The sequence below is a fragment of the Drosophila ananassae genome, chromosome 3R (genome assembly GCF_017639315.1).
Source record: "Drosophila ananassae strain 14024-0371.13 chromosome 3R, ASM1763931v2, whole genome shotgun sequence".
In the NCBI taxonomy this organism is placed as follows: domain Eukaryota; kingdom Metazoa; phylum Arthropoda; class Insecta; order Diptera; family Drosophilidae; genus Drosophila; species Drosophila ananassae.
In genome coordinates, this window is record NC_057930.1 from 19,536,755 (window position 1) to 19,551,194 (window position 14,440).

The 14,440-nt window shown below is 37.4% G+C and overlaps 2 protein-coding genes across 2 annotated transcripts; one reads left to right on the forward strand and one right to left on the reverse strand.

Moving 5' to 3' along the window:
- Positions 1 to 3,219: 3,219 nt before the first annotated feature.
- On the forward strand, positions 3,220 to 4,648 carry LOC26514824. Its single transcript, XM_014906891.3, has 4 exons — positions 3,220 to 3,379; positions 3,453 to 4,076; positions 4,130 to 4,225; positions 4,282 to 4,648. Exons 1-4 carry the CDS (start codon positions 3,316 to 3,318, stop codon positions 4,311 to 4,313), a joined length of 816 nt encoding a protein of 271 aa, XP_014762377.1. The 5' UTR covers positions 3,220 to 3,315; the 3' UTR covers positions 4,314 to 4,648.
- Positions 4,649 to 12,407: 7,759 nt separating this feature from the next.
- LOC26514086 lies at positions 12,408 to 13,472 on the reverse strand. The gene is made up of 2 exons (XM_014906811.2): positions 13,326 to 13,472; positions 12,408 to 13,264 (listed from the first exon to the last, which is right to left on the reverse strand). The coding sequence occupies exons 1-2, from the start codon at positions 13,413 to 13,415 to the stop codon at positions 12,464 to 12,466; spliced, it is 891 nt and encodes a 296-aa protein (XP_014762297.1). The 5' UTR covers positions 13,416 to 13,472; the 3' UTR covers positions 12,408 to 12,463.
- Positions 13,473 to 14,440: the final 968 nt, after the last annotated feature.

Sequence of the window (14,440 nt, forward strand, 5' to 3'; positions counted from 1 at the left end):
ACCCAAAAATTTTACCACTTGGAGAAAAATAAAATTGTGTACCATTATTTGAAATCGTAGCAGGCCTTGGCTTTTTTAGATTTGAGGCATTGGATGTAGAGCCGACATATCATCAGTCAGAAACAGGCTCCCGTTCGGTCAACAACATTTGAGCTAAACATAAAATTATATTACGAAATTCAAAATTGATTTTGTAAATCCTAATTTCAATAATGGCTAAAACGTACGAATTTTTAATATTATTTTAATATTTAATATTAAATAACTTTTTTCGAATTATAGACGGACAAATCCATATAGGAAAAAGCTTGCTTGCACTCGGACGTGAAGGCAATTACAAAAATAAATATTAATTGCATAAACGTATACATACTTCTTGTACACTAAATATACACTAAGTATTTACAGTTGATACATATATGTTATATAACTTATATATGTTATATGTTATATGTATCAAAGGATTGGTAAGTGTTCTATTTTTTTTTTTGTATAAATGGTAGCTAATCCACTTTTCTTCCCCAGAATTAGCCAGGTATTGGAATTAGGGTAAAGCACCGAGTTGCTTAAAGTCACTACTAGAATATGTTGCGCTTTTTATGGTACGTATTTTAAATATTTATAATTTACTTGTTTTATTCCAGACTGAAGCTATCCTTTGCCTGGCATCTAAAATTAAATACCTTTTTGTTTTCAACAGGCTATGCCCATAACAAATTCCTCCCAAACGGGACAGAAAATGTTCGTTTAAATGAACGTCTTTTATTGAGAAGCAAAAATCTTTATGAGGGTTTTACAATCATATATCATTGCGTTATATACCATATAATAATATCCATACACTGGAGTTAATTTTACAGTACGTCTAAATAAAGCAATTTTGAAAATGTAAAGAATAACTTATTTTTGGGTTTTGAGATTGGGTATTTGGTGATGGGATATTAGGTTCTAAGGTGCCCATGTGGTTTTTGTTGAGCGATCTTTGTGCCCGCCAAAGTTTCTTCCTGTAATTGATGAAAATACGTTTTCACGTTTTTCATAAATAAGTGAAAAAAAATACTTAGGACTTGATGGCGACTTGACCTGTAAGATTCCTATAAAATGGGAAAAATTTTAGAACCATAGTAGGCATGGGTCATAAATGTCATATTTAAACATAATAATCTAAATTCAAGTCAGTCTGCTTCCTTTATTCCAACAAAAAACTCAAAAAAAAAAAAAAAAAAAATATGTCAAAATAATAAAAAAAATTGTTTTTCGTGTGTAAAAAAAGTCTTAAATTTTTACCTAATTGTCGCCTGATTCTGTGGAGAATTACAAGTCATCCAGGATGTGCTCACCGTGCTGCAGTCCTTGCTGCGGTCCTTGCTGCTCTCCCTGCTGCTCCCCTTGCTGTTCACCTTGCTGCAGTCCTTGCTGTTCACCTTGCTGCGGCCCTTGCTGCTCTCCATGCTGCTCACCCTGCTGTTCGCCTTGCTGCTCTCCCTGCTGCTATCCTTGCTGCTGCTTTCCATGCTGCGGTTCCTGCTGCGGCGGCTGCTGTTAAATGATCCTGAGATGAGCTATATCCTTCAGAAAGAAGTTTAGGTGTCTATGGGTAAAAACAAAAAAATGTTATTTTGCAGACTTGAAATAGTTTAAATTGTAATAAAAAGTTCACGAAATGCATGAGGAGGCTTCTTTAGTTTCGTATTTTGTCGGGTACTTGGCTGTTCAATTTCCCTTTGGTGCTTAGTCAGCTTTCAGCCTGGCTTACTCCTTCGTCCAATCCTTTTTCCTTCCTGTATGTAACTTGCATTCAAAGTACAGCAGCCCCTGCTCTGGATTTGTTTGCTCTGGGTGGCCTGGCTTCTGTCTAATGGTGCATGGCCAATTCCTTCCCCTCTGACCCATTTCTCAGTCTCCATCGAGAGTCTGCATTTTTCCAATTCAACAGTTAATAAATCCCAAGGATGCATATCTGTGCAGAGTGCAGACCAAATTGAAGTTGTCTCGACCACTTCTAACCCTTTGCAGTTTAACCCATTGAATGTTGATTGAAATAATGGGTACAAAATATTTATATCATAAAAAATAGTTTAAGATTTATAATATAACTTTTATTGAAATTATTGTTTTGACTTCCATTTCCTTTATGACTATAGCTATTATAGACTTTTTATTCAACTTATTGGGTTAATTTATGGTCAATTTTGTTCTAAAAAGAAATAAAAAACCTGAAGTATAGAGGTAGACAAATTTTGAGGAGTTGGATGTGAGCTTTTTTGCAAAATCAGCAATTTATTTAAAAGAAAATACTTAAGCAGGCACTTAAAAATTGCGTATACGCCCAGTTACATGCAGCTGGAGTGTACAAATATTAAAAAGCATGAGATTCTCTAAAGTAAAATACAATTTAATTTAATTCTGAGGGAAAATTAAAATTTGGAGAAGCTAAAATGAAAATGTGGCTGTCCATTTAAGATTATTTTAACGTAGGTGTCCAAAACCTCATAATATTGTCTCTTCTAAGGACTTTTAAAAAATGTTTATCAAAATGACTTTCCACCAGAGACGATTAATCTCAATTATTATGAAAGAATTATGTATGCAGGTCGGGTGAAGAGCTTTCTGTCCTTTTTTTTGTTTAGGTTTCGAGAATTAGGACTCTGCTTTGATGGGTTCTGTTTAGAATGTTCAAGGATTGTCAGCAAATCAGGTGCAAAACGTGATGTGCTTTCGACAAAGTGCACATAAAATAAAGAATACACAACAAGGATGGCCAACAACGATGGAAAAGGTGGAAAAAAGTTTTAATGCGCTTAGGAGACTGGCGATACACGGACACTGAATGGCAAAATTCTATATAAAATGCTATATAAAATGGTATATAAAGGAAACAAAATCAAAACCAAACCAAAGGCAAGCCAAAAGGACAGTACAGCTCTTAAAATCAACCAGTCGTCTCGTTTTTGTTTTTATTTCTCTATCCAAAAAGGACGAACCGAACCTATGCGTGAGTAATTTTTCTTAACGAGAAACAAGAAGGCACGTCTGCGATTCGATGATGATGGCAATGGTTGGTTAAATAATGTTCAGGACCAATTTACCAGTCAGAACCTCCTTATTGGTTTCTGTATTGGACTTAACCGAAAGCCATCTAAATGCCCATTTTAATGAAGCATAACCAAGTAGTCGTCGCAAAAATTAAAAAGTTTCAAACCAGATGCCTTTGAGTTTGTGGGCAGTTGTTATTTGTACTTTCATTCAGTGCCCAACTACATCCAAATTCTGATCGCAAAATTTAGTGCCTGTAAATTTTTAAAAAGTTTTAAGATGGCTTTCAATAAAATTGATGGTGTTACAAATATTTCGAAAAATATAAATAACTGGCGCAATGGTAATCAAAAAATTTAAAAAAAATTTCAAAAATCTAAATATTCTATCAATCTAAACAAATTCTTTTCTGGCAGTCGTTGTGTTCGTTTGTCAGAAATCTCGAAATGCCCATAGCGTGCCGCAGAAAGTAGTTGAAGAAGGTGGTGTTGTAAGCGATGTCGCGAAAAATATCCCGAAGTCTTCGTCATTTTCAAAGCACTCGCCGGTTAGCTTGTATTTCGAGACGGCTGTTAAGCCGTCTCATGACAGGACTATCGAACTGAAGAAAGCTGCCGCCCAGCTAAGTCGCAGCAATGACACCCTCAGAGCCCACTACCTAAATAACCGAAATGCCTTGAAGTTGGTAAAGGATGCACAGGAATCGCAGCCCCAGAAAAGTTCAAAGCTCACCGATCTTCTGGCGCAGAACGTCTCCGTCGCGGAGACAATTCAGCAGGCACCAACCAAACACAGCCAAAGTGAAGATATGAATTCCAACAGCTATGTAGATTTCAAGCCGCAAAATCAGCATAAGGTGTATTGGCAAACCAGATTTCCCAAAAAGGTCCAGAACTCGAAGTCTGAGAAGAAGATGCGACCGGAGTGTCCAAAGAGGCCAGTGGATGATGATCATATTCCCACTATACCATCACCTCAACCTGAAAGACGGCAAAGCAAAAACATTAGAGTTGCCGAAAGCATGAAAAACTTGCATATGGGTAAGATAAAAATTTTAAAATAATAATCCTATTTTGCATAGGATTGCTTTAAGGTGAAGACGGACAACAATACCATAAGAAGAGTAACTTGTATTCAGGAAGTTATAAATCAGAGAGTTTCATCAGTACGAGTAATCCATGGAAAATTGGTAATAACTTTATTGAATTACATTTCTTATAACAAACTTATGAAATGCTCTTACAGGTTCAGTGTCCATACCCCGTTTAAATGTTTAGGTTTTTATTGCACCTAAAACTTGACCCTTTTTATATGTGATTAAATTTTAAGGCTATTTTGGTAAAATTTCATTTTAAATTGGTATGTGGAGATCCGGAGTTCAAATCAAAGAGGTCACAAGTGTGTTGAACATTGCAAGAGTGGTGCAGTATTTTAAATGTTTACAAAATCGAGCGGATTAAGTCCAGATGTGAAAAAAATTGGATATTAATTGGATTTTCTAGACATTTTTGCAATTTTATACAAGTGGCTGAAATTTGATTCTTGGATTTTGGCGGACCAGTGTACCTATTAAGTAGTATCAAAAGTAATGGAATAAATTTATGGCACCGAGCTTCAAATTGTTTTTCTAAAATTAATTCTATGGGGAAGCTATAAGCTATGTTGTAGGAAACTCTTTAATTTCGATTTATTTCTTTGTAAAGTCATTAATAATTTTACTGCGGCTGACTTTGCAGTGTGTGAAAGGGATAAGTTGTTTCCTTTCATGGTAATTTTTATGACAACGATTATAACCATAAGGATATTGATGTATTATCAAGTGCTCCTCTTCTATGTAACCACTTAAGGAAACAAAGTGCTTAGACAACGCCTATATGTATCTATTCCTGCCAGCTCTTGTCTAGCATGGGAGAGGAAAATTAATTAAAACTTACCTCAATGAACTGACAGTCAATTAAAGAGTACGCAAGCGAGGACAACAAGTCAACAGCAAAGACGAGATACCAAGTAGAACCATGTGGAGGATGTCCTCCTCCAGGAGTTGGAAGGACAATGATGACCGAATGAAATGTTAAACGCGCCATTAAACGCGACCCAGGAGTCTTCTAGTATGAGAACTTTCGCAGAGATGGCTCGTTTATTGGCCAAAAACAAACAAGGGCCGAAACAGCAGAGAGCAAATGCCAAATGTGGCAGAACAAAACTCAGCAGACAACCGACTGGCGGGCAAAAACAAAGAGCCAACTCAGAGGCTGGCAAATAATATGAAATAAACTGAAGGGGACACTCCACCGGTCCGCCGGTCCAGTCCTGTTTGTCTTGGACTTGAGCAGGGACCACCACAGGACGTGGAGCAGGACCTGGAGCAACAGCCAGCAGAAGCAAAACAATTAACAATCTCCGTTTCTCGTAATTGACTCAAATGAGCGCAAACAATAAATAAAACAGTAACTGTGGCAGTAGCAACATCAGGGGAACTGCCAGTAAAGCGACCAAAAGCCGTTGACAAGTGGTCAGTAAAATTGTTTTTTCTTGGCCACAGATGACAGCCAGATTAAATATTGCGAAAAATAATAGACCCTAAAAAGGCATTACCGAACAAACTCAGAAACAATCTATACCTGGTACTTATCAAAAGCATTGCATTTCAGAATACATGTTTCATTGCCTACTTATAAGGGCCAGCTTAGTAATAATGTATTAGACTAAAAGGAGTAATTTTTTAGCTTATATATTTGAAGATAATTAGGGAGCTTAGAAACATATCTTTTAGTTCTTATCAATTCTTAATTTTTGAGTTGTGTGATCTTGTCAAGTGGCTATTAGCTCAGACCACGTTCTTTCCCCTGTCTTTCATCGCAAAAGTAGTCTCTATAGTTTGTTTTTGGCTTAACCCATAAGCACTCGCAGTCCAGCACACATCCTTCCTCCTTCTTGTACACAATTGCTCGAAGCAAAATCAGGACTCTCGACCCAAACGGGATGCATTCTTTTTACTCTCTCACATTCCTTGCCACTTCTCCTGTTGGCGTTGGCATGTCCTTCTGTTCCGATTGTTTGTTCAACTTGTCAGCAGTCCAGCAGGGTCAGGATGTGCTGTGTCCTTTGAGCAACCCCTTGCCCTCAAAGTGGCCATCTTTCTCCAGGCGCCCAAAGAGCTTCATGCAAACTTCCACACAACTGTATGTGACGCGAATATCCCGCTTTTTGGCCAGATGCTTGCACTTCAATATTGTATTTTTAATTATTCAAGCTTTCAAGTGGTCCGACTCCGGCTGGCATTGTGTTTCCAGACAAGTCCAAAATGATACGAGTTTAATGTAGGGTCCTTGGCTCGGTCAGTTTTCGAGTGGACAATGACAAATGTCACAAACATGGCAGCATTTGAAGTGGAACAGACCAAGAGTGGTCTGTATAAACGAGTTGGAATAACTATTGTTTAAATCTTTTTGTTTTCAACTCCACCCGTAAGTAATTTCATTCATTTTTAATTTTTAACTTTTTTTAACCGAAATATCATATAAGTTCTAATAGAATTCACTTTACCAATCTCCCCAAAAGATTCTTTTGAGGGGAAAAACCCTTTTCCGGCTCGCGGAAAATTCATCAGTCACCGCGTTGTCAAAGTTCGCGGCAGAAATTGAGAAAATTTTAGCTGCAAGTCTGACGACGCCAGGCCAACTCCACAAAGAGTGTGCAGTGTGATGGCTCTTACTACTTGGTGCCCTGGCCAGGACAAGGCTATGTCCTGAATGTGTCCCGCCACCGCCTGCATAAGTGCCAGGGTGAGAGTGTTTGCCGCAAATAAATTTGATTTGCATGTGCAAATGAACGTGGAATTGAATTTTCTTATGCATGAAATGTGCGCATAATTGGTCCTTTACCCCCTCAAAGGAGCAACTGCCAGTCATATCCTTTATGCAGCCCTTCACGCCTAGCAAAGTGCGCCAGAAACTGTCACTTTTGTAATTGCTTACCCATAAAATATGAATTAATCAATCTAAACAATGGTAATATTATTTTAAAATATTTAGTCAACATTTCAAATAAGATTCTCAAACTTTAAAGCAATGTAGTATCCATGAGCTAGGAATAAAGATCGAAAACCATTAGCGATGTCCTTCAGGTAAAACATATTTAAAAGCATTTTGTGATTTCAATGCCGTGGACTTCCACTTCCCTGCTTGAGCTTGGCCAATACCCGGACTTGGGTAATCATTAGCATTTTTTTGGCGGAACAAAAAGGGAAAAGGCAACTTCGTAGATGCTGGCAACCTTAAGTGCCTTACCCCAAAAGTGTCGACCGGATTTTCTTTGCAAACATATTTTAGTGTCAGCTCGCTGGTGGCCAACGAACTTCCGCCGGCGGGCTAATGTGATTTTTATTGGATCTATGTATAAACTTAAGTGTCAACTTCCGGACTTGCCAGCCACTTCTGGTGGTTGCTTTCAAATTTGCATATTTTTTTGTTTGCCGGCTAACAAAATTTAAGCCAGGTTAAATTCTCACTGGAATAAGTTAGATTTTCCGTAAAGCTTACATTGTGGTACAAACTGGCGCAGTTTTCCTGTAGTTTTCTGTAAAAGTTTTCAACATTTTATCAAAGTTGAAAATAAATTCGCGTACAATGTGTTTCAATTCGTTGCGGTGAAAGATAGTTTTCATTTGTTCCTAAAATTATATGAAATAATTTAATTTATGCATTTCGCATTTAAAGAAATTGAAAAATAAACCTTTTAAGTGAAGATACCTGTGGCTGCTCTACTAAGTTTTTTTTTCTTTGTAAGCAAACATGTTTGGATAAATGTGACGTGCCACATGCGCCCTTTGGCAATGCTCTCATGGTTCCGTGGTACAAATATCAACGCATACGCAGTCAAAAGGATTTTTTTAGTCCTTTCGAATTCGTTATTCACGGGCTTGGTCTCTGGTAACTTTTGTCACTTTTAGCACTCTAAAAGCTAAATTAATTAAGCTAATTGAAGAGAAAAAACTCGGTGTCTAAAAAAAGTGTCTAAAAACGAGAAAATACGGTTTCAATAGTAACAGACCTAGATTCATATCCTGTAGTGACACACAGAATTAAAAATGCAATAAACCAACATGGTTTTTCCGAGTTAAAGGAAATTCTAGTTAATTTTATAAAGGTAATGAAAAAAACATTACCAATGTAAAGAAATCTTTCCTAATTATAATTTTATAATAGTTATTAAAAAAATATTCCTATTGACCTTATTTTTCCATTTTCCGCAATCAGAGAGTCACCAGGATATTCTTCCTGTGCCACTTCAAGAAAAAACAACTCTCGAGCAAGATAAAAGCTAAGGAACTAATGATGACATATCGATTTCTATATCCAAAGATACTGCCCGGCTTCCCCAATAATTTTTGGACACTTTGAGGACTACTGTAAGAGAATTTAATGACTGGCCAAGGAATAAAGATGAAGATACGACTTTTGCTGACTTCAGCAATGGCGATTTGTTTTCATTTGCCAAACTGCCTCAACTGAATGTATACTATTGCAAGCGGAAATCATTAAAAATTTCCGGCATATTTGGCAGCATCAGTGATTGTTACGTCTCCCCCTGAATTCCTCTGCCCTTCCCCGGATCCTTAGTGAAAAGAAAATGAATTGTAAGAAAAATGGAGAGACGAAAAAAATTGCAATAACCACAAAAGCTTTTTGGAGTTTTCAGTTTCACCCAACTTCTTTTCGGCACAAAGTTTTTTCGGCTACGCGCCCACAGACCAAATCGGTTTTAGCTCTTAGCCAAGTTAGGAAGCGTTGCTAGCCGTCAATTCTTTTATCCCCATTGTGGCCGATGCTGTTGCTCTTCGGCCTTATTCTTTTTTTTTCTTCGCCATTCTTGTTTCGCCCTTTGCGCGTTAACCCGGTTAACAAAAGGACGCTGAATATTCCCACAGCTCAATCGAATTTCGCCCCAACCAATTTGTACGCAAATCATTTTATCGGCCACAACAGGAGCCAAAGCGTCAGAGTCATCGCCACCTTCATAAATTTTAGAGGTTATTGTAGTTTTTGATACTCTATAATATGGTATATATTTTATGACATTTTTTTTAATACTAAGACCAATAGAAAACTACGTTAAAAACTAGTAGAGATATTTTGGAAGACTGAGATTTTTTTAAGCCATCCTTTTTTTAAAACCTAAAATCTTATTACACTTGAGATATCTTCAACATTTTAAAAACATATTTAACTTTAAGGAAAAGTGTATATTTTTATTTTAGCATACCACATTTTTCCTTCCATCAAAGGCTGCGAATGAGTTGAAGTCCGAGGTCCTGTGGGTTTTCCCTGCCGTCTGGCATTTTGCATTTTCCATAAAAATATGATTGTTGTGTTTTCTTTTATTATTTTGCCTTCGTCCGTCTCGCCTTCTTGGCTTCGAAAGCTTATTTATTTATTTTGTTTTGCTTTTTTCTCTGCCATTATAGAAGAACTCGGAAAAAAAAGGGACACGAATGTTGACATGGCCAAGGGGAATTCACAATTTATCATTTATGATTATGAAGATGATTCTTGCGATGCATTCGGGAACTTTCGGGCCAGAGACCTCTTGGGCTATCTGGGGCTACTCTGCCCTCCAAAGTTTTCCACTAATCTCGACCATTTCGTGAAAAGTCTCTTTCTTTTGATAGGACTCTGCAATTTGCATATTTATTTAAATTGTTGCTTGGTAAAAACAGAGACTGCGAAAGCATTGTTTGGTGTGAACATGCTTTATTGGTCATTGGGTTGAAGTCAAATGATTGCTTGTTTTTGCTAAAGGTAGTGAGGTTAAAATTTTGTAAAAATTTGTCTAGTAATTCCCTAAGTGAAAAACATAGTTTTCATAGGCGGCTGTTCATTTATCAAGTCACTTTTCGGCCACCTGGCCCTTTCTTCGGCGGGTAATTGCTACACGCCAACTTTGCAGCAGACCACCCTCTGACCTGTATTGGTGGGAGGGAATCGGAATGGATGAAGGATATATGTAGGATATATGCTTTATTCCAGCACAATGACAAACAATCGAAAACTTTCCAATCTGAGCGACCAGAGAGACGACTGCGTCTCGATCCCATTCCAACTTTGATGACTGTGCGGTGGCGCATAAACTACAAGGCAAAGTACAATATTGAGTGCTATTACACCCACACTCACATACGAAAAGAAAGTCAGCGAAATGCGGAGAAAGGGCTGAGGAGCTGAGTGAAAAAGCGGGACAACTTTCGGCCATCTCTTGTAAAACTTCACACGCTCAGTGGACCCCATCGAGGCAGAAAACTTGAACTTTTAATTTGTTCTAAAGTAAATTTTAGCCAAAAACTTTAAGTCATATTGGTAGTATGTTGGCTTGGCCAATGGAATTCACTCTCCCCCGTCACCCATACGTGCTATTTTCAGTCGCGACAAGCTCACATGGGATGAGCCTGAGACAGGATTGTTTGTCGGCTTTTTGACCAAAATTTCTTCACGACCACAATCGACTCCAAAGAAGACCAAACACTTACATCACATTTTTTCTAAAAACTTTTATAATTAGATTTATATTTGAAAAAGGGAATTCCACTTACTAGAGTCTCAGTCTCATTTTTGGAAACATTTTGAACTTGCATAACTTTAATAATCTGCTTAGGCTTAGGATTATAATTAGGATTAAGTTTTCTTAAATAGAATACATTTTTGAAGTATTTCTCTAGCTTTAAACCAAAAAACTGTTGATAACATTAACCAGATTAAAGCAGACATAATCAATCTAGGCAATTGGCCCACTGACTGACTCCTTGACTGACTGACTGACTGACTGACTGACTCATTGAGTGTCGTCGAAGATGTGGAAGGATAGCAATAGACAGCAACACCTGGAAGTAGGCTAGGCAAGAATCGCGCTGACACAAAGAACGACGTTTGATTAAGCAAAATGCCTTTGGCAGGCGACATGACGTGGCACCACCTCCTACTTCTTCTCCTTTGAACCCAAGCCACCTCATTCTCTTTGTGCCTCTGCCAAATGCAATCAGATTACACTTCGTTTGGTGTCAGGGTGTTCCCCCTTTTTTTTCTATTTCTACTCCAGCTAAATTGTCAGCGATAACACGAGGAAAGTAAAACGGAAAGGTCCTGGCTCGGATGAGAAGCGGGAAAATATTAACCAGAGTTCCCTGTTAAGCATCAAGTATACGACGAGGTCACCCAACGCATCTTCTCGTCGTGGAATGCCCAACAGCCAGGGCGAGACGGTGAAATACATTCCATATCTCCGGCACAACCATATTATAATTTGTTTCACCTCGGGCAGTCCGGCATAGTTACAAAGTAGCGTCGTAAAAACGTCAGAAACGATAGTGTGGGGTAATCCCCGCAAGGCTGCCGCCCATATAGTCGGATGTGTGTTTATCATTATATTCCTACGTTTTCGGCAACCAATTTTTTCTTTTTTTTCCGTAAGGGAATCTCCTGCTGGAGGCAGTTTTCATTATCAAGGCTTCAACTATCAAATCAATTGTTTCATTTTTCATTTTAAACACAAAACATTGTCAAGATCATAATTTATAAGCTGAGACCTACTTTATTTGCATATAAAACAATTTGTTATTTTTCTTATATTATTTAAAAGTCTTTTTACAGTTTTAGGATACCAAAAATAATAGATTTATGAAAAAGCTAAGCGGGAAGGACCTTTTTGATTAATGTTTTTATGCAATTCCACTTCAGTTAAGAAATTTTACATTTGGAAACTTACATATTACATTTACATTCGTTACAAGAATTTTGAGGCGCCATCTATGAGTCAATTTAGAAGTAATATTTTGATTTTTTCAAATAAGTGTTTTTATTTTAAATCATTTTTAAATCTTCCTGAAGCCAAAGTTCAACTGCCCCAATAGCAATTATGAGCTTTTTGGCCAGAGACTTCGTCTTACAAAATAGTTGCTTCAGGCCCTCCACTCCCAGTATAATGCCATTCATGCGGACAAGTCTGTCTTCGTGTGTGTCTTACCAATAAATCACGTCGGGTTTATGCCTTCTTCTTCTGGCCTCAAAGCCGTTTTTCTGCGATGGTCCATAGCATTCGATCGCAATCAGCGAGTGTCTTCGAATGATTGAGGTTACTGTAGAAATGTGGGTTTAAATTAATATAAATTAACAACATACCAAGGGCCTGTTGTAAGTCCAGAAAAGTCATATCTCTTATCAGAGATTGTCTGGAAGAACACTGATAATCATTAATAAAGGAATAACCCAACAGACAACTAAAGGCCATGAGCTCTCCAATTAATTCGCGTCGGGCTAAAATCAAAAACAACATTGTATTTGCATTTACTTTGGAATGAAAGATGAAACGAGGTTTAATAATTTAATTTGAATTTAAGCAATTTTTATTAATGGAAATTTACAAAATTTGTATCAATCTAAATGGATGCTTCACAAATATAAGAATATGGGTATTGGTGGGGAACATGTCGCATATAAGTACCCAATTCAGTTTTTTCAATGACAACATTTCCCACTCCAAATTCCATATTTGGTTCGCCAGCTGCCCAGGAAACGTAATTATTTTTTAAGCCCGTAGTTACGGACATAAATTGACCTTCCTCTAGATAATCATTAAGGTCGATCAAATATTGTATGCCGGGCTCTAGAATTTTTGAAAGGTTGATCAATTCCAGTTCGTTTCTCGGAGTAGCCAAATGGCCACCCCAATCTTTGCATACATGGAAGGCGATATTCCATTGTGCCGGGTCTGAGTTCTCAATGTAATAGTATTTTTCGCCAATTTTTTTATAATATTTTATTATATTCTGCTTCTGCTCCTGGGTTGGTTCCTCGTTCTTCTCACAAACAAATAACCTATTTAAATAACCCATTGCAGTGCCGGTTCGACCAGAAGAGTTGATGACAGTGCATTCATAGGAATAGTTCCAGGTGCCGGTAATATTTTTTTGTAAACCTGGCTCTATTTGACGATTTTCCCCTAAACCATGACGCCCCGGTATATATGTTTTCTCAACAAAGTATTCCGAGTTGGACTTTAGCTCTTTGCTGATGGCATCGAGCTCCTGTACACTTTCAATGCTTGCTAGGTGGCCGCCCATTCGGCTGCATTGGTATATAGCACTAAGCCACTCTTGGGCATTATCCTTTTCAATATAGTAGCACTTGGAGCCAATTGCTGTAAAATTTCCTCCACATATGCGTTGCTGTGGCTGGGGCTAAAGAAACGTTACTTGAATTGAATCCTTTAATTAAATTCCTTTACTAAAATAAACATACCGCACGTGGTGTTCTTAGGTAAGTCCCCAAGGATGTTGACGATGACACAACAATAATTACGATTAGAATTATTAAAATTTCAAATTTCATTTTGGTGTCTTGACCGTGGGCCTCACAAAACTTGACTGTTTGGATGCTGATTTTTTAATTCCCGCGAAACCTATGGAAGCTTATTTAGAATAGCTTTCTTATCACCAACCGACTAAATTTTTCAACCTCGGCCCAAAACCTTATAGATTTCCCTAGGTCTTGGAATTGATTGAGTTCTACGGGGAGCGGATTCGTCAATATACGAACTTCCAAAAAAAGGGACAACCTATATGAATATATATATGCCTTAAGTTCTAAATTTAAGAAAGTTTCAATAAAGTCTGATGCCTAGTGATTTTTCGTAGACAAGCCACCCTCAAGTATCTTATCTGAAACAAAAACTCGTGTGTAGCAAGTTTTAGTGACCTCTGTGACCAGATAATAATAAAAAAATAAAAGTAATGGATTAAGAATAAATTTTTTTTTTGTACAAACACATAAATTTGTATGATTATAATGTTTCCCACGCGCTGTATAATTGTGTGTATTTGTTATTGGAACATAAATGTTCGATTCAGATTATTAATATAAATTATAGTAATAAAAAAAATCAAATCGCAAATCGGGACTTGAAAACTACTTGGCTGTCGTAGTTTTAAAGAAAGGGCACTGCAAAGTCGTAGACTTTGGCTTTGGTTTTATTGGCAGGGTGACAGACCAACTCTGTCAGGAGCATAAATCCTAGTTGAAAACTTGGCACCAGGCACTCCTGCACCAGGACTTCTTTCCCGGCAATCATTCATTGCGTCAATCAAGGTGGCAGCCAGGCAACCTCAACCGTTTCGCTTCAACTGCACTCTAGCATTTCAATTTAAATTAAAACTTTGCTTGAACTTTAAACACAGTTTACGCAGATCTCCTTCCGCTTTCAATTCTACTTGAATGTGTTTTTTTCTAGTTATATTTTTTAAAAGTCTTTCTACAGTATTAGGATACCAAAAATAAAAGATTTTTGGAAAAACTAAGCGGGAAGGCCCTTTTTGATTAATGTTTTAATGCAATTCCACATCAGTTGAGAAATTTTA

Excerpts from the sequence above, each read along its gene's own strand:
- LOC26514824 (XM_014906891.3), top strand. The coding sequence starts at position 3,316 with ATGGCTTTCAATAAAATTGATGGTGTTACAAATATTTCGAAAAATATA. Across the intron at positions 4,077-4,129 it reads CATGAAAAACTTGCATATGG|GTGAAGACGGACAACAATAC; the intron begins GTAAGATAAAAA and ends GATTGCTTTAAG. Across the intron at positions 4,226-4,281 it reads GAGTAATCCATGGAAAATTG|GTTCAGTGTCCATACCCCGT; the intron begins GTAATAACTTTA and ends ATGCTCTTACAG.
- LOC26514086 (XM_014906811.2), bottom strand. The coding sequence starts at position 13,415 with ATGAAATTTGAAATTTTAATAATTCTAATCGTAATTATTGTTGTGTCA. Across the intron at positions 13,265-13,325 it reads ACCTAAGAACACCACGTGCG|CCCCAGCCACAGCAACGCAT; the intron begins GTATGTTTATTT and ends ACGTTTCTTTAG.